The sequence below is a fragment of the Coregonus clupeaformis genome, chromosome 21, assembly GCF_020615455.1.
Source record: "Coregonus clupeaformis isolate EN_2021a chromosome 21, ASM2061545v1, whole genome shotgun sequence".
NCBI lineage: Eukaryota > Metazoa > Chordata > Actinopteri > Salmoniformes > Salmonidae > Coregonus > Coregonus clupeaformis.
In genome coordinates this window covers 36,398,146-36,417,477 of record NC_059212.1, presented here as the reverse complement: position 1 = coordinate 36,417,477, position 19,332 = coordinate 36,398,146, and the positions used below count along the sequence as shown (strand labels likewise).

The following is a 19,332-nucleotide window of genomic DNA, read 5'->3' as shown; positions in this document are numbered from 1 at the left end:
ATATCTCATAGTTAGACTGTGATAAGCGATCTGTTTAGAACAATGGCCTGACTCACTCACACAGATCAATACTGTAAGAGAAGCCACATGATAATAGTGTCGCTGAAGTTGGATCTATATTGCGTTCTAATATACAACCACCAGTATCACCACATACCACCATCAAAGCCATATATCTAAATGTATGGCTCTGACCATCAAATACCATCCAGCATTCTTGGTATATTCTTGGCTTACATCCATTATTGAGAATCAGGGCAACCCAATAATCCAGGTTAACTGAAGTGGATCAGCACCACATACAGTACCCAATACATATATTGTGTATTGAATTTTTGCATTGGGTGTTTTCCCCCCGCCAATCTAATAATAACAATACTGTGTTTTGTCGTCAGAAACTATATGATAAGAGTAACATTGACATTTGATGGTTAGCTTAGCCCCAACTGTTGTTCTCATTGAGCATGTCTAACTTGTATGTAAGACCATAGCCTAACTATAGATCCATGGTTAGGTTTTGATTGCCCATGTGCTGGAGTTTCCAGGTTACGAGGTGGAGAATGTGTTGGGGAGGGAGGTAGGCCCCCTCATCGCATACGTCTGTGTGATCACCAGGAAACCTGCCCTGTGCGTCTGCCTGGAAGACATCTGCCTCTGAGGCTGTCAAAGTGAGGAGTGGGACCCCATTAAATCAATCTGTAAGATTGAGGCCTCCTCAGCCCAGACCAGCCTGGCCCCTGCCCCACAGGCTCTCTCTGTACAGAATGTGAATAATCTGTGAAAAAATTGATCTGTTTGTGTGTTACTGATACGTTAGGACCCAGGACGTGATAGCACAAGGTTAGAACTGACAGACCAGAGGAGCAACATATGTCAAACTTGGCCCACGTGGGTCCAACTGGTGACTGTAAAATATGCCTGTTTGCTGTAAATAGCCACACGTTTCTCTGTGTTTCCTAGAATATCTACCTCCTAATATATCTCTGAAGATGAATGGTGCTTATACTCAGTCAATAAACATTGTATTATGTTAAAGTGTATATATAGTTATTTGTTTTATCCTTTTTCTGTACTTTATTCAAATAGCTGTGAAAATATCATTCTACAGATGTGGCCCAACTCCAACTGAGGTAGATTCTTGGCACCACCAGATCCACATAAAACCCACTTTAACCATGCCAAGTCATTTATAATCACTGATGTGTACTAATAATCTCTGCATCCCAAACACACACATAGACCAGTTGATTTGTATGACTTTTCAGCACTTTTATTAGAGATTCCATATAGACATATTTCACGTTTTTTTTTTATACAAACTATATAAAAATTCGAGCATGCTCTGGGTCTTATACAAAGTTTGGAATTATGAAACGTATCATATCTGCTATAACAATATGTAAATGAAGTGGTAAAATAATTTAATATACAAAAACATTTTTCCCAAAAAAGATTACGGCAGCAATATGGGGGTAGGCATCCGGTTTCCAGTACATTTCCAGTGCCATAAATGTAAGCTTGTTTGTAATGCATCTGTTACACAGATGGTAATAAAAGTGTGTTGAGGTATGTATTTCAAAAGTTCAGTTCAGTTCATTAGAAAGTGACAATTTGTCACCGGCTGTCCCCACCCGTGGTCCCCACAAACGAGGAGTTGTGATTGGGAAGCTGCTTGAAGAAATCCCTCAGCCCAGTGAGCTCACGGTTTAGCTGATCGATGGTTTTGTGTAATCTGTCATTCTCTGAACCCAGTTCAAGCATCTTTTGCTGCATTTCCACGTTGCGTTGCTTTGCCTTGTCCCTGCTTTTCCTCACAGCAACGTTATTCCTCTCGCGTCTCTGGTGGTACTCATGACTGTACCTGTCAACATTATTTTTCCCTCTGACCTTGCCGACCTTCCGAGGGGAAGACTGGGCTGAGCTGACACTGGAGTGGCTTGAGAGGGGCTCTGGGGTTGTTGGCGGAGTTGGTTGTCCCATGAGACGGCTCACGGAGGTCTTTTCGCAGGTTTCTATCTGGGAAGGTAACGACGAGGACATGTCACTCTCGCTCCAGTCCGATTCCTGCTTGATCGGTGCGCTGATGCCCCCCTTCTCAAATCCCCCCTTGAGCTTCCTCTCGAACTCTTTTTGGCTTCCAAGTGCGTATGCGTTGGTTGAACAACTTGACATATGTTGCATGTTGCTGGACGACGTAGTCGAGGCTGGCATGCATAAGTCGGTCTTTTCTTGCTTCACAGTGTTGAATAAGTCAAGGAAAAGTTCATCGTTGCAGAGTTCCAGATGTGGCACTGCTGTCATCGACTCGATGTAGGAGCTGAAGTCGATGGCACTCTCGTCGTCGTACATTGCAGGGGCTGTACTTAGCTTGGCCATGGTGCTTTCCTCGCCCGTGGCATGATCACCTCTACCTGGTTTGCAGACCCCCTGGAGACCGCTGCACAGCTGATTGTTGTCGTAGAAGTTGGTAGGCTCCACCGCCCAACTCATGTTGCATTGTGGAGACAAGCACTGATAATCCAGGCTGTATATGTCGCACATGGACTCTGCTTTCTGCCGTCGTGGGATCAGACGTCAATAGATTTCGTTAGTAGCCAGGTAGTTGTAACAAGCTTGATACAATGCAACAATGTATCACGCTCACTCTGTATTACTGGAGCTTATCTTCCTTTTCCACACCGTTGCTTCTTTCAAGTGGTGTTTAGGTTTATCCTAAAATAGTGGCTGTATAGTCACTGTAGGTTATGATCTGTATCTAACTTCTCTGAAGCGTCTGTATTTCGCGGAGTGTATTTTGTATCTTTCCCCTGCTTACGTCAAAGGTTTAACTCCCCCTTTGACAAACCAGTAGAGTCGAGTTTGAATCACGTGGTCGCCTCTTTACTACGAGTGTTTACCAAGCCAGAGTTTATAGACCCTTTCTGTGTTTGCAAACATTGCCGCACGAGGGCGATGCGAGCAAATTGGTGGCAGAACACGGGGGAGTTTTTATAGAACGCCAGCAGAAAAAACATCTATTTACATGTTGCTTATGAGTGCATTTCACACTACTTTTGGATTATATTTGGACCCCTAGTGGGTCGGCTTGGCTCCCAAGTGGGTGGATCTATGCTCTCCAAGGCCCACCCATGGCTGCACCCCTGCCCAGTCAAGTGAAATCCATAGATTAGGGCCGAATTATTTTATTTCAATTGACTGATTTCCTCATATGAACTGTAAAAAATCTTTGAAATTGTTGCATGTTGCGTTTATATTTTTGTTCAGTATATTTGTATTCACAAATTTGGTGTTAAACAATTGCTGTTCAAAATACGCAGTTGTCTACGGGAATGAAATTCAATGTCCATGATGGCCCTGGAAATTATAATTGTTATTCATTTGATATATTACTATATAGCAGGGAATGCAAAGTCATTACTTATAAGAGCAATTCTGCATGTTTGATGTGTTCCCAGAATGTATGTTTCATGTCATTCCCATGAAAAACTACGGATATGCATTCTGTCTTTTTCCAGCGATGATATTCAGAAAACGTAGACATTTCTCATGGCACATATGCAACCTTCTGGCAAAAATTGACACTATGGCCCCTGATTGGGAAATATGTAGGGCGAAACGAAATCAGAATGGGTGTGATTACCCAGCCATTTTAGGTACACACACAGTTATTACAATGAAAATAATGGGTCTAGTCTTGAAAATAATAATTAAATTCTACAACAAATACAATTATTCATTTACTTCATGAAAAATGTTAACAACCGTATTTACTGATCTAAGACATTAACACCTGAACCCCCTCGATGTGCAACTGCTAATGGTTAGCGCTCAATAGTTTTGCTTTGCTATTGGTGCAAATTTTCCCGGGAATATTACGTACTAACCACAATTTCGCGCCAAATTCATTGCAGCGGCACGACAAAGCTACATCCTACAGAAGGTAAGAAAAGTAATTATAAGATATTTCTAAAGTATCAAAAGTTAAATTAACTACATGGGTCATTTCGTATTGAATCTTTTATGTTATTAAAGCGAATTCAGATTACCTATATGTGTTTGGGACTTAAAGTAAAATCGCTCAGTACTATACTGGGTTTCCTCGGCTGAGTGTCTCAGTCTTGCACTCTATAACGTTACTAGCTAGTTATCGTTACTGTTTACAGTTGTCTTGAACATGCCAGCTATTATGGTATTTAATTAAACATGATTAGGATGATGATGCTGTATTTAGAGGAAGTAACTAGTTAAGGATTTAGAATAAATATTTTCTTTATAGTTTACACGTTTTTCGGAAGTTTCTAGTCAACTACCCAGCTAGCTAGCTAGCTAACGTTAGCTAGCTAGCTAGCTAGCTAGCTAGCTAACGTTAGCTAGCTGGGTAGGATGCATTGTTTCACTTTCATTGCACATGTCAAAAAGATGCAAGTACCAATAACTAGCCTGGCGTTGTTATTATTAGCTAACTGTAGCTCAACTCAGCTATGTTACATGCTGGTTGCATAATGTTATTGTACGAGTCAATGACGCATGTATGTATTTAACTTTTTGTTTTTGTTGACTGTTCTAGCTAATCAACCAGATTTAATTTCTAGGACCTGTGATCATTCAGGATGTCTTCACCAACATCAACTCCCGGTGGAAGCAAGCGCAGCAGGGACAACATTCCAGCCACTCGTAAGTTGTACAGAAACGTTATCTGAGTCCCATAACCCATATTTACAGTGATTATGTTGATTTGTTGACTCGGATATATGTATTTTTTCTGTCTCTGTAGCAAGCAGTGATGGCCTGGTCTCTCCTCCTTCCCAGCGGCGACGAGGTCAGGACTCATCCAACGGGGATCTGCCAGCCATGCCCACATCTCCAGCCACAGATATTGCCAGCCCTGCAGTCCATGACACCTCTCTGTTCTCCAGCCCACGTCGCTCAGGTAACCGCCTCACCATCATTGACACACAGAATGCTGCTGGATGCTATTTGAGATAGTCCTTTTTGTAGTTGCAAAAATGGCCATTTCTGGTACACAAACACTTCTCCAGGCTTTGTGACATCAGGGCCCGTATCCACAAAGCGTCTCAGAATAGGAGTGCTGATCTAGGATCAGTTTAGTATTTTAGGTCATAATGAAAATGATTATATGGACAGATCCTAGATCAGCACTTCTACTCTGAGATGCTTTGTGGATACAGGCACAGATCATTTGTGCAGCACAACTGCAAAAAAACAAATGAACTGAGATGCTGACTGTGATATCACTCTGAATGTCATGTCAATGTCCTATCCTCTTCTCCCCAGTTCTCCCCAGTGAGGTGGACATGAGCTCCCCTCTGATGTATGGGACCCCTAGCTCCAGGGTGGAGGGGACCCCCCGCAGTGGCGTGCGTGGCACCCCAGTCAGACAGCGCCCTGACCTGGGCTCCGTCAGGAAGGCCCCCCAGGTGGACCTCCTCTCCGAGCCGGTGAGTAGGGAAACACTCCTATATGGAGAATGATAGTCAGGAAATCTATAACTGCTAATGCTAGATTGATATACAGTGGGGGAAATAAGTATTTAGTCAGCCACCAATTGTGCAAGTTCTCCCACTTAAAAAGATGAGAGAGGCCTGTAATTTTCATCATAGGTACACGTCAACTATGACAGACAAAATGAGGGAAAAAAATCCAGAAAATCACATTGTATGATTTTTAATGAATTTATTTGCAAATTATGGTGGAAAATAAGTATTTGGTCACCTACAAACAAGCAAGATTTCTGGCTCTCACAGACCTGTAACTTCTTCTTTAAGAGGCTCCTCTGTCCTCCACTCGTTACCTGCATTAATGGCACCTGTTTGAACTTGTTATCAGTATAAAAGACACCTGTCCACAACCTCAAACAGTCACACTTCAAACTCCACTATGGCCAAGACCAAAGAGCTGTCAAAGGACACCAGAAACAAAATTGTAGACCTGCACCAGGCTGGGAAGACTGAATCTGCAATAGGTAAGCAGCTTGGTTTGAAGAAATCAACTGTGGGAGCAATTATTAGGAAATGGAAGACATACAAGACCACTGATAATCTCCCTCGATCTGGGGCTCCACGCAAGATCTCACCCCGTGGGGTCAAAATGATCACAAGAACGGTGAGCAAAAATCCCAGAACCACAGCGGGGGACCTAGTGAATGACCTGCAGAGAGCTGGGACCAAAGTAACAAAGCCTACCATCAGTAACACACTACGCCACCAGGGTCTCAAATCCTGCAGTGCCAGACGTGTCCCCCTGCTTAAGCCAGTACATGTCCAGGCCCGTCTGAAGTTTGCTAGAGTGCATTTGGATGATCCAGAAGAGGATTGGGAGAATGTCATATGGTCAGATGAAACCAAAATAGAACTTTTTGGTAAAAACTCAACTCGTCGTGTTTGGAGGACAAAGAATGCTGAGTTGCATCCAAAGAACACCATACCTACTGTGAAGCATGGGGGTGGAAACATCATGCTTTGGGGCTGTTTTTCTGCAAAGGGACCAGGACGACTGATCCGTGTAAAGGAAAGAATGAATGGGGCCATGTATCGTGAGATTTTGAGTGAAAACCTCCTTCCATCAGCAAGGGCATTGAAGATGAAACGTGGCTGGGTCTTTCAGCATGACAATGATCCCAGACACACCGCCCGGGCGAAGGAGTGGTTTCGTAAGAAGCATTTCAAGGTCCTGGAGTGGCCTAGCCAGTCTCCAGATCTTAACCCCATAGAACATATTTGGAGGGAGTTGAAAGTCTGTGTTGCCCAGCGACAGCCCCAAAACATCACTGCTCTAGAGGAGATCTGCATGGAGGAATGGGCCAAAATACCAGCAACAGTGTTTGAAAACCTTGTGAAGACTTACAGAAAACGTTTGACCTGTGTCATTGCCAACAAAGGGTATATAACAAAGTATTGAGAAACTTTTGTTATTGACCAAATACTTATTTTCCACCATAATTTGCAAATAAATTCATAAAAAATCCTACAATGTGATTTTCTGGAAAATTTTTCCTCATTTTGTCTGTCATAGTTGACGTGTACCTATGATGAAAATTACAGGCCTCTCTCATCTTTTTAAGTGGGAGAACTTGCACAATTGGTGGCTGACTAAATACTTTTTTTCCCCACTGTAGAATGATACCATTAGCAAATCTGTAATAGCTAATGCTATTTAGATATTGAATGATACCGTTAGCAAATCTCTAACAGTTTAGGACATTTTCTACTCCACCAGCCAAGTGCAGATGGTGCAGTAGCCAGTGAGCAGGCAGCGGGACAGAAGTTGGTTATCTGGGGCACTGATGTCAATGTGGGAACGTGCAAGGAGAAGTTTCAGGTATGGAAGTTAAGCCTGTGCTTTCATTGGTGTAGAAAAATAAATAAGATGTAATTGATAAAGAAAAGTTTAGTTAAATCTATTGTTAGATCTATAGAAGATAAAGTTATCTGAATGCTTCTGTTGTTCATTTTCCTACAGCGATTCCTGCAGAGGTTCATTGACCCCACTTCTAATGAGGATGAGAATGCTGGTTTGGACTTGAATGAGCCTCTCTACATGCAGAAGCTGGAGGAGGTAGGGTCTCCCATCTGTGTGACACCAAGAACAGTGATCAAGCATTTACCTCTAGTCCTTTGCTGGATTTCTTCTATTTGATGTTCTTGAGGTATTCTTGAGACTAGCAATTCAACATTTTGCTTATCATTTCTGTCGTCCCTCTAGATCAGTGTGATTGGTGAGCCTGTGCTGAATGTCAACTGCAGCCATGTGCAGTCCTTTGATGCAGACCTGTACAGGCAGCTCATCTCCTACCCCCAGGTAAATACACACGCATACACGTGCCAGACGGTCTCCAACATTAATATTGATGGAGGATAGTGAGCTATGAATGCGAAGTTAAAACATGTTCGCTTATGACCGTATTAAATCAAATTGTGACGGCAAGCACAGGTGGTTTTCTGTAATATTTATCTGCAACATTTTTGTCTGCAATTTATTACCATGGGCCTACCCATAGAGATACAATATGTTTAATGATGTGGGCATACCAATAAAAATGGTGATTCATAACGTTTCTCCTATATCTCTATCGCAGGAAGTCATACCTACATTTGACATGGCAGTCAATGAGCTGTTCTTCGAACGTTTCCCAGACTCCATCTTGGAACACCAGATCCAGGTGCGGCCATACAACGCCCTGAAGACCAGGAACATGAGGAGCCTGAACCCTGAAGGTAAGAGTCTAGACCAGGGGTCTCCAACCTTTTTTTTTGCATGAGAGCTTCTTAAAAAAATTAAACATATCGTGAGCTACTGCATATATTTTTTATAGCTTTCAAATAGGTACATTCTTCTCCTCTACCCTGCAACTCTTCCCTGGGTCATTGGTGTACAAGAGGTGTGTTTTCTGTCTATAGCTGGTATAATAATGGTAATAAACTACTTTTTAAGTGGGGCCCATAAAATTAGATGTATTTTCTTTCCTGGTTTATGATTGTTTTTCTTCTGTTTTTTACTCTCAATATTACAATTATTCATAGACAAACAACGAAAATTGATGTTCTGAGCTAAAATCACAGAAGACAATTTGAGGACTAGGAAGAAAAAGGAAAACATTTGTAGATTTGAGTGTAATTGCCCTTTAATTGCGCATCTAGCAAGAGACTAATGTGGTAGTCTAGCGATGTTTCTGCTGTTAGGCCTACTGCTGCAGCACGTCATGGCAGAGTTTGCAAAACAATTGCCACACAATTAATACAAATAATCATGATGTACAGTGCATTTGGAAGGTATTCAGACCTCTTGACTTTTTCCACATTTTGTTATGTTACAGCCGTATTCTAAAATTGAATAAAAAAAAAATTTGATCATCTACACACAATACCACATAATGACAAAGCAAAAACAGGTTTTTAGATTTTTTTGCACATTACAAAAACAAAAACAAAAAACCTTATTTACCGTATTCCGACCCTTTGCTATGAGACTTGAAATTGAGTTCGGGTGCATCCTGTTTCCATTGATCACTCTTGAGATGTTTCTACAACTTGATTGGAGTCCACCTGTGGTAAATTCAATTGATTGGACATGATTTGGAAAGGCACACACCTGTCTATATAAGGTCCCACAGTTGACAGTGCATGTCAGAGCAAAAACATTTTACATTTATATTTTAGTCATTTAGCAGACGCTCTTATCCAGAGCGACTTACAGTTAGTGAGTGCATACATTTTTCATACTGGCCCCCCGTGGGAATCGAACCCACAACCCTGGCTTTGCAAGCCATGAGGTGGAAGGAATTGTCCGTAGAACTCCGAGACAGGCTTGTGTGGAAGCACAGCTCTAGGGAAGGATACCAAAACATGTCTGCAGCATTGAAGGTCCCCAAGGATACAGTGGCCTCCATCATTCTTAAATGGAAGAAGTTTAGAATCACCAAGACTCTAGAGCTGGCCGCTCGGCCAAAGTGAGCAATCGGGGGAGAAGGGCCTTAGTCAGGGAGGTGACCAAGAACCTGATGGTCACTCTGACTGAACTCCAGAGTTGCTCTGTGGAGATGGGAGAACCTTCCAGAAGGACAACCATCTGTGCAGCACTCCACCAATCAGACCTTTATGGTAGAGTGGCCAGACGGAAGCCACTCCTCAGTAAAAGGCACATGACAGCCCGCTTGGAGTTTGCCAAAAGGCACCTAAAGACTCTCAGACCATGAGAAACAAGATTCTCTGGTCTGATGAAACCAAGATTGAACTCTTTGGCCTGAATGCCAAGCGCCACGTCTGGAGGCAACCTGGCACCATCTCTACGGTGAAGCATGGTGGTGGCAGCATCATGCTGTGGGGATGATTTTCAGCAGCAGAGACTGGGAGACTAGTCAGGATCGAGGGAAAGATGAACTGAGCTAAGTACCGAGAGATCCTTGATGAAAATCTGCTCCAGAGTGGGACCTCCGACTGGGGCGACGGTTCACCTTCCAACAGGACAATGACCCTAAGCACACAGCCAAGACAACGCAGGAGTGGCTTCGGGACAAGTCTCTGAATGTCCCTGAGTGACCCAGCCAGAGCCCGGACTTGAACCTGATCGAACATCTCTGGAGAGACCTGAAAATAGCTGTGCAGTGATGCTCCCCATCCAACCTTGAGAGGATCTGCAGAGAAGAATGGGAGAAACTCCCCAAATACAGGTGTGCAAAGCTTGTAGCGTCATACCCAAGAAGGCTGTAATCTCTGCCAAAGGCGCTTCAACAAAGTACTGAGTAAAGGGTCTGAATACTTCAACTTCAATTTTTTTAAATATACATTTGCAATAATTTCTAAATACCTGGTTTTGCTTTGTCATTATGGGGTATTGTGTGTGTAGATTGATGAGTGGGGAAAAAAACCAATTTAATCCATTTTAGAATAAGGCTGTAACAAAATGTGGAAAAAGTCAAGGGGTCTGAATACTTTCCGAATGCACTGTAGTTATGTCATTTAATTGAGAAGGTTTTTGGAGAGTGTCTTTCTGTCTACCCACAAGACTGTTATCATCACTAACTGGTTACATGTAGAGTGATAGACAAACGCGTTCACCAAACAGACAGACAGATTGGCAATATTGCTGGAAATTAATTGGCAGATGTTGTTACGTTTGGCTTTTTAACCAACAGTGGCTAACCAGGGGTGGGATAATGTCAATGTGGCTTTGATTGGATAGTAGCCGGGAGCTCAAGATCTACCTGTTGGAGACCCCTGGTCTAGGTCATGTCATATTATGGATGTCTAGATTCCCTGAACAACCCATGCAGATCTATTGCACAACCATATGAAGAGTGAATCATGTATTTGTTTTCTTTCAATTTCGAGCATTTGAGCCTGCAGCCTAGAGTGCCAGATGGTTTGCACTTTTGGTACTATTCCATTGGTTCCATTGCTCTGGGCAAGCTCAATCAAGTACAACTATAAAATGTTTGAAACAAAAACAAGATCTATTTGAACCCAGGTCTGGTGCTTACTGATTGTATTAAAAACTAATCTTGCCTCGCTGCCTCTCCTCCCAGACATTGATCAGATGATCACTATCAGCGGCATGGTGATCAGGACCTCCCAGCTGATCCCAGAGATGCAGGAGGCCTTCTTCCAGTGCCAGGTGTGTGCCTTCTCTACCCGCGTGGAGGTGGACCGTGGCCGCATAGCAGAACCCGCAGTGTGCCGCAACTGTAACACCACCCACAGCCTGGCCCTCATCCACAACCGCTCGGCCTTCTCCGACAAACAGATGGTGAGCTATGGGGAGAGGTAGAAGGCACCAGAAGTTGTTTTTTATAGTAGTACAAGACACCAATACATTTAAATATACGGACCCGAGGACAACTAGACCCGTTCCGTATAGACCTGGTCGGATCCAGGTCTGATCCGAGTGAGGGAAGCAGCAAAGTCAAATTTTTAAGCTACTTTATTAACCGGAGCTGATAAAGCGCGAGGGAGAGGTAGAGAGAAGTGACGCTCTAGCAGGGGCCATGCTGTGTGTGTAGGCTACTGTGAGTGTGAGAGGAGGTAGAGAGAAGTGACGCTCTAGCAGGGGCCATGCTGTGTGTGTAGGCTACTGTGAGTGTGAGAGGAGGTAGAGAGAAGTGACGCTCTAGCAGGGGCCATGCTGTGTGTGTAGGCTACTGTGAGTGTGAGAGGAGGTAGAGAGAAGTGACGCTCTAGCAGGGGCCATGCTGTGTGTGTAGGCTACTGTGAGTGTGAGAGGAGGTAGAGAGAAGTGACGCTCTAGCAGGGGCCATGCTGTGTGTGTAGGCTACTGTGAGTGTGAGAGGAGGTAGAGAGAAGTGACGCTCTAGCAGGGGCCATGCTGTGTGTGTAGGCTACTGTGAGTGTGAGAGGAGGTAGAGAGAAGTGACGCTCTAGCAGGGGCCATGCTGTGTGTGTAGGCTACTGTGAGTGTGAGCAAGTGACCCAGTGAGGAGGGAGGGAGAGACTGCAACCAACCAAGTCGACTCGTGCTATACAGTGCCTTGCAAAAGTATTCATCCCCTTGGCCGTTCTTCCTATTTTGTTGCATTGCCACCTGTAATTTAAATGGATTTTTATTTGGATTTCATGTAATGGACATACATAAAATAGTCCAAATTGGTGAAGTGGAATGAAAAAAATAACTTATATAGTTATGCACGCTCAAGTTTTCTGTTTTTTTGTCTTATTTCTTGTTTGTTTCACAAGAAAAAATATTTTGCATCTTCAAAGTGGTAGGCATGTGGTGTAAATCAAATGATGCAAACAAATCCATTTTAATTCCAGGTTGTAAGGCAACAAAATAGGAAAAATGCCAAGGGGGGTGAATACTTTTGCAAGCCACTGTAGTAGACTAATAGCTGCCATAGCTAGGTTATTTATTTACATTTACATTTTAGTAATTTAGCAGACGCTCTTATCCAGAGCGACTTACAGTTAGTGAGTGCATACATTATATTATTATTTTTATTTGATTTTTTATACTGGCCCCCCGTGGGAATCGAACCCACAACCCTGGCGTTGCAAACGCCATGCTCTACCAACTGAGCTACATCCCTGCCGGCCAATATGATTATGTATTACCTGTCTTTACTGCATCAAACCAGGAGAAGCTAGTTAAGCTAGCTAGGCTAATCGAGCCATGCGCTTTCTCATCCTACACAATAACAAGTCCATTGAAAATATAAAGTAGCAGCCTGCCTGTTGGCTCTTGGTCGTTGTAGCCTATCCTTCTTCCTTTTAACTTTGAACTCCGTCATTTTAATTCCATCTTCCATTGATTAGATATCTCCTAACTTTTACCACAAACAGAGGCTGTATGACTGTAGCCTATTGCCGCTTTGACGACTTATGATTGGCCAACAACAAGGTACACGCGCCACTCTTGTGAAAAGCAAGAGCAGGAGCATAAATGATACAAACTCTCTACTGCAGCAGTCTCAGCAGTCTCGTTCGGCTCTGTACAGGTCCTTCCAGACAAGCCAGTTAAAATGACACGTACACGTGACAATCAGATACAACCCAGACCTGTGACATTATTTAGAATTGTTGATCCGGGCCCGCTAGATATTTGGGTACAGGTGGATACGTGAAGACCTCTATCAGGGAGAGGGCATGGGGGATGTCTTTATACTGTACGACAGTCTGCTTACTTTCAATAGAAGATATCATTTTCTTGGATGCTGTTGAACAGAACTGATGAGATAGTGGTTTAGTTTAGATACCCATTGGAGCTTATCTTCCTGGGTTCGTACACAAATAAAATAAGTGTGTATTCCCAGCCACACCTCTAAAGAAGCAGAGCTCCTGTTTTCTCACTCTGATTAATTTTCTCCTCTCTCTTTTTCAGATCAAAGTTCAGGAGTCTCCTGATGACATGCCTGCTGGGCAGACCCCTCACACCACCATAGTGTATGCTCACAACGACCTGGTCGACAAAGTACAGCCAGGAGACCGCATCAACATCACTGGTGAGCTGTTTGACCCGCAGAAGAAATTGCTGTGAATCGATGGATGTATAGCTTTGCTGTTGGTGACATGGTCACACAGGCTATGAAGGGCTAGGATTTTTAACTTTCAATGTGACCTGACCAGGAAAGACTCTGTGCTCTAGTTAAAGGGGCAATCCGCAGTTGCTACACCCATTTTTGGACTTATAAATTAATTATATATACTCATTGATTTTTGAAGAATATAACTTATAAGTGCCTCATGAGCTTTAGTTTAACTGTCAGAAACCAAAATATAAACTTGTTTTACTTCAGTGTTTGTATACACTGTATAACCTCAGTATGCTTAAAGCTATCATTTTTATATCTTGGATGGTCAGTCCTTGCATTAATATTCTGTCTATGATTTTAAGTGGTTACATTTCTCCAGGCCCATCCCTCAGCTTTTTTACTAAAACAGAGGTGGGGTGCCCACTTTATTGATTCAACTGCGGATTGCCCCTTTAAAGCCTATAACCATGGGCCTAGTTTTCCTGGTCCGGTCACGGGTCAGGAAAAACTATTGGCCCTAGTCATGCATATTGCTGCTGTGCCTTATTGCAGTTTGGTCCTATAGACCCATTTTCCGTCATGAAAAGTTGCGCGCACAGTTCGTCATCAGAAACCTCTTTGTTTACCCAGCAGTGGATATGATCACATGCAACATAAAATGCAGCTTGTGCAAGTTAAACAAACACGTAATTAGATGGTTATCATCTACAACATCGCAGATGTCATCAGAGGATTGATTACCTAGCAAGGCAAGGTAAAATATCCCAAATTGAGCTAGATAAAGCCAGAAGGATAATATACTTGTTGAACATGGCTTTAGCCATCAGCCTTGCGTGTTTTTATGGTCATCACTCACTCACTGTTAAGTTTGTCACGGTCCTGAGACTCCCAACATCAGCGTTAGCAATCCAGCTACAGAGCTTTTTGATGTTCGGGATGCGCGTACATCACTGGAACGTGACGTTTGATGGTAAACAGAAAATGACTATCGTCATTACTAAACTCCTCAACTCCACCACAGGTATCTACAGAGCGGTGCCTATGCGTGAGAACCCTCGCCAGAGCAACGTGAAGTCTGTGTACAAGACCCACATCGACGTCATCCACTTCCGTAAGACGGACGAGAAGCGCCTTCACGGGCTGGATGAGGATTCAGACCAGAAGCTTTTCACTGAGGAGCGCGTCCAGACACTGAAGGAGCTGGCCGCCAAACCAGACGTGTACGAGCGTCTCTCCTCCGCCCTGGCCCCCAGTATCTACGAACAAGAGGACATCAAGAAGGTCAGTGGGGATGGTTATCGACTATCAGTCAAGGATGAGTTTCCAGGAAGCAACATTGCAGCACTAAGATTATATTTTCTACATTGCCTGCTATGGATATAAGATGTTTGTGCGACAACGCTTTTGGGAAACTCGCCACAGGACAATTGTCCCATCGATCCCTTCAGATGACCATAGCAGTGTGGCGTCCTCTGCTGCCAGGGATGTGTAACTGCAGTCTTTCATATTATGGATTTTGCTTTTATTCAACATCTATGAACAGTACTATAAAGTTTGTAATTCTTTTCCCAGGGCATTTTACAGCAGCAATTGTTTAATTTTGCCTGAGTTTAGATTTGACTTTAATTTAAGTCATGACCAGGACTATAATCTTTCTCTTTTCCACAGGGTATTCTTCTCCAGCTGTTCGGGGGCACCCGTAAAGACTTCAGCCAGACAGGCCGTGGTAACTTCCGTGCCGAGGTAAACATCCTGCTCTGTGGAGACCCCGGTACCTCCAAGTCCCAGCTGCTGCAGTACGTGTTCAACCTGGTGCCCCGCGGCCAGTACACATCTGGGAAGGGCTCCAGCGCCGTGGGCCTCACCGCCTACGTGATGAAGGACCCAGAGACCAAGCAGCTGGTGCTGCAGACTGGGGCCCTGGTGCTCAGTGATAACGGGATATGCTGTATTGATGAGTTTGACAAGATGAGTGACAGCACACGCTCTGTGCTGCATGAGGTCATGGAGCAGCAGACTCTCTCCATCGCCAAGGTGGGTTTAGAAAAGGACAAAACAAGTTGACTGTTTGATGTTGAAGTTTCAGCACAAGACTCAGGACTAGTCCTAATGACCAATGCACTTCTGAGAAACGTATAGGCTTCTGTTGAATGTGGTGTTGCTAACATCTAATTAGGGTAGTTTCTCACAAAGCTCTTCTCTTTGTGCAGGCTGGAATTATTTGCCAGCTCAATGCGCGCACCTCCGTCCTGGCAGCAGCCAATCCCGTGGAGTCTCAGTGGAACCCCAAGAAGACGACCATCGAGAACATCCAGCTCCCTCACACACTGCTCTCAAGGTAAATATTACCTGATGGCTTAACAGCTCTGAACACTGTTGTTGGTACATGGTATTGATTGTCAATAATATCTTATTTAGGTCGCTTCACTGACGGCCACTGAACCCTAAACAATGTCTTCTCCACTTTGTGGGCATAAATAAATATTGCACTCAGAACATGCATATCATTTACATTTTAATCATTTAGCAGACGTTCTTATCCACAGCGACTTACAGGAGCAATTACTCAAGGGCACATCAACAGATTTTTCACTTAGTCAGCTCGGGGATTCAAACTGGCAACCTTCTGGTTACTGGCTCAACACTCTTATGAACTGTTGTAAATCAATAAGATTTGAGTATGTTAGGCATTAAACATATATATATATATACTGCTCAAAAAAATAAAGGGAACACTTAAACAACACAATGTAACTCCAAGTCAATCACACTTCTGTGAAATCAAACTGTCCACTTAGGAAGCAACACTGATTGACAATACATTTCACATGCTGTTGTGCAAATGGAATAGACAACAGGTGGAAATTATAGGCAATTAGCAAGACACCCCCAATAAAGGACTGGTTTAGCAGGTGTGACCACAGACCACTTCTCAGTTCCTATGCTTCCTGGCTGATGTTTTGGTCACTTTTGAATGCTGGCGGTGCTTTCACTCTAGTGGTAGCATGAGACGGAGTCTACAACCCACACAAGTGGCTCAGGTAGTGCAGCTCATCCAGGATGGCACATCAATGCGAGCTGTGGCAAGAAGGTTTGCTGTGTCTGTCAGCGTAGTGTCCAGAGCATGGAGGCGCTACCAGGAGACAGGCCAGTACATCAGGAGACGTGGAGGAGGCCGTAAGAGGGCAACAACCCAGCAGCAGGACCGCTACCTCCGCCTTTGTGCAAGGAGGAGCAGGAGGAGCACTGCCAGAGCCCTGCAAAATGACCTCCAGCAGGCCACAAATGTACGTGTGTCTGCTCAAACGGTCAGAAACAGACTCCATGAGGGTGGTATGAGGGCCCAACGTCCACAGGTGGGGGTTGTGCTTACAGCCCAACACCGTGCAGGACGTTTGGCATTTGCCAGAGAACACCAAGATTGGCAAATTCGCCACTGGCGCCCTGTGCTCTTCACAGATGAAAGCAGGTTCCCACTGAGCACATGTGACAGACGTGACAGAGTCTGGAGACGCCGTGGAGAACATTCTGTTGCCTGCAACATCCTCCAGCATGACCGGTTTGGCGGTGGGTCAGTCATGGTGTGGGGTGACATTTCTTTGGGGGGCCGCACAGCCCTCCATGTGCTCGCCAGAGGTAGCCTGACTGCCATTAGGTACCGAGATGAGATCCTCAGACCCCTTGTGAGACCATATGCTGGTGCGGTTGGCCCTGGGTTCCTCCTAATGCAAGACAATGCTAGACCTCATGTGGCTGGAGTGTGTCAGCAGTTCCTGCAGGAGGAAGGCATTGATGCTATGGACTGGACTGGCCCGCCCGTTCCCCAGACCTGAATCCAATTGAGCACATCTGGGACATCATGTCTCGCTCCATCCACCAACGCCACGTTGCACCACAGACTGTCCAGGAGTTGGCGGATGCTTTAGTCCAGGTCTGGGAGGAGATCCCTCAGGAGACCATCCACCACCTCATCAGGAGCATGCCCAGGCGTTGTAGGGAGGTCATACAGGCACGTGGAGGCCAAACACACTACTGAGCCTCATTTTGACTTGTTTTAAGGACATTACATCAAAGTTGGATCAGCCTGTAGTGTGGTTTTCCACTTTAATTTTGAGGGTGACTCCAAATCCAGACCTCCATGGGTTGATACATTTGATTTCCATTGATAATTTTTGTGTGATTTTGTTGTCAGCACATTCAACTATGTAAAGAAAAAAGTATTTAATAAGATTATTTCATTCATTCAGATCTAGGATGTGTTATTTTAGTGTTCCCTTTATTTTTCTGAGCAGTGTATAAAAACGAAATGCCATTTTCTTCCCTACAGATTTGATCTGATCTTCCTGATGCTGGATCCTCAAGACGAGGCGTACGACCGTCGCCTGGCTCACCACCTGGTGGCGCTGTACTACCAGAGCGAGGAGCAGATCGAGGAAGAGTTCCTGGACATGGCAGTGCTGAAGGACTACATTGCATATGCTCGCACCTACATCAACCCCAGACTGAACGAAGAAGCCAGCCAGGCACTCATTGAAGTATGATATAATTTAAATAAAATGCTCCAAATTAAAAGTTGTTGTGATGTAGATGTAACTTCAGGGCCTGACATTAGCACCATACCACCAGATACATGTGGTTTAAAAAAGTATTGAGTGACTGGCTAGTAAAAAATGTAATCCATCATCCACACTGGCTGCTGGAGAAAAATATTTTACGGCCCTGAGTTCTGTGAATGTGCTGGTTCTAGGTTTAGGCCAGACAAAGACCTTCTGATCAAAACGTTGCACTAAAATATCCTGCGGGAGCATTCAACAGTGTAAAAGGGCTTTATAAAGAAATGGGATTGATTGTATGGGTATCTTTCTCTCTCCCAGGCATATGTGGACATGAGGAAGATTGGCAGCGGGCGGGGGATGGTGTCTGCCTACCCCAGGCAGCTGGAGTCTCTGATTCGACTGGCCGAGGCCCATGCCAAGGTGCGCTTCTCTGACAAGGTGGAGACAATTGATGTGGAGGAGGCCAAGAGACTGCACCGTGAGGCCCTCAAGCAGTCTGCCACAGACCCCAGGACTGGCTTCGTGGACATCTCCATTCTCACAACTGGTATGGAAGCCTTTGTCTACAACGCCCCTCCCCCCAGTATGGTGCAAGTATTAACCTGTCTTGTTTTTACTCAATCCAGGAATGAGTGCCACGGCCCGTAAGCGTAAGGAGGAAGTGGCCCAGGCCCTGAAGAAAATGATCCAGTCCAGGGGAAAGACCCCTGCCATGAAATACCAGCAACTGTTTGATGACCTCAGAGGACAGTCTGAAGCCGTAAGTAGTATCTACCTGCTCTGCTTTTCCTATTGATGAGAACTAACTATATAGGAAAATCCTAAAAAAATATTTAGATATGCCTGCCATCCAATTAAAATACATATTTCTTCTGAATATGGTGTATATCTGACCCCTGTGTTTCCCCCCCCAATTATTTACCTTTTTCAGGCAATAACGAAGGACATGTTTGAAGAGGCTCTGCGTGCCCTGGCAGATGAAGACTATCTGACCGTCACTGGAAAGACTGTTCGCCTGCTGTAAAGAAACACAGCTCTTCTGTCCTTGTACAGTCATTCAATTCACACTTATTTCCCTGTAGCAACAGCTTTCTCTCTCTACAGAATAAATGTAAAAAATGTTTGACCATGTTAATGTTTACTCCAAGTCAGGACTAGCTTTGTGATTCCTGTTAGTGTGTGGTGGCTTTGATATGTTATTATGGTGAGCAATAAATAAATGCTTTTGTATGTCATTTGGGATGTTTTGAGGGTTGCTTTTTTCCCCTTTTTTTATAA

General features: G+C 44.1%; 2 protein-coding genes across 3 annotated transcripts; one reads left to right on the top strand and one right to left on the bottom strand.

Annotated features, from left to right (window-relative positions):
* Positions 1 to 1,244: 1,244 nt before the first annotated feature.
* Positions 1,245 to 2,800, bottom strand: LOC121534652 (CCAAT/enhancer-binding protein delta-like). The gene has a single exon (XM_041841233.2). The coding sequence runs from the start codon at positions 2,539 to 2,541 to the stop codon at positions 1,615 to 1,617; it is 927 nt and encodes a 308-aa protein (XP_041697167.1). The 5' UTR covers positions 2,542 to 2,800; the 3' UTR covers positions 1,245 to 1,614.
* A 1,046-nt stretch (positions 2,801 to 3,846) lies between these two features.
* Positions 3,847 to 19,289, top strand: LOC121535342 (DNA replication licensing factor mcm4). Of its 2 annotated transcripts, none has more exons than XM_041842319.1 (17): positions 3,847 to 3,940; positions 4,593 to 4,674; positions 4,775 to 4,930; positions 5,296 to 5,459; positions 7,237 to 7,338; positions 7,480 to 7,575; positions 7,723 to 7,818; positions 8,096 to 8,234; positions 11,042 to 11,262; positions 13,348 to 13,468; positions 14,520 to 14,779; positions 15,167 to 15,532; positions 15,709 to 15,836; positions 17,826 to 18,033; positions 18,373 to 18,601; positions 18,681 to 18,814; positions 18,986 to 19,289. In XM_041842319.1, exons 2-17 carry the CDS (start codon positions 4,611 to 4,613, stop codon positions 19,076 to 19,078), a joined length of 2,577 nt encoding a protein of 858 aa, XP_041698253.1. In that variant the 5' UTR covers positions 3,847 to 3,940; positions 4,593 to 4,610; the 3' UTR covers positions 19,079 to 19,289. The 2 variants fall into 2 exon arrangements, with proteins under 2 accessions (XP_041698253.1, XP_041698252.1); XM_041842318.1 differs by having other exon boundaries at positions 3,850 to 3,940; positions 4,568 to 4,674.
* The last annotated feature ends 43 nt before the right edge of the window (positions 19,290 to 19,332 follow it).

What these genes read in the sequence shown, in the direction of transcription:
- LOC121534652 (XM_041841233.2), bottom strand. Translation starts at nt 2,541, where the DNA reads ATGTGCGACATATACAGCCTGGATTATCAGTGCTTGTCTCCACAATGC.
- LOC121535342 (XM_041842319.1), top strand. Translation starts at nt 4,611, where the DNA reads ATGTCTTCACCAACATCAACTCCCGGTGGAAGCAAGCGCAGCAGGGAC. An exon ending in GGACAACATTCCAGCCACTC is followed by an intron (nt 4,675 to 4,774) that starts GTAAGTTGTACA and finishes CTGTCTCTGTAG; the next exon opens with CAAGCAGTGATGGCCTGGTC. An exon ending in CCTCACACACTGCTCTCAAG is followed by an intron (nt 15,837 to 17,825) that starts GTAAATATTACC and finishes TCTTCCCTACAG; the next exon opens with ATTTGATCTGATCTTCCTGA.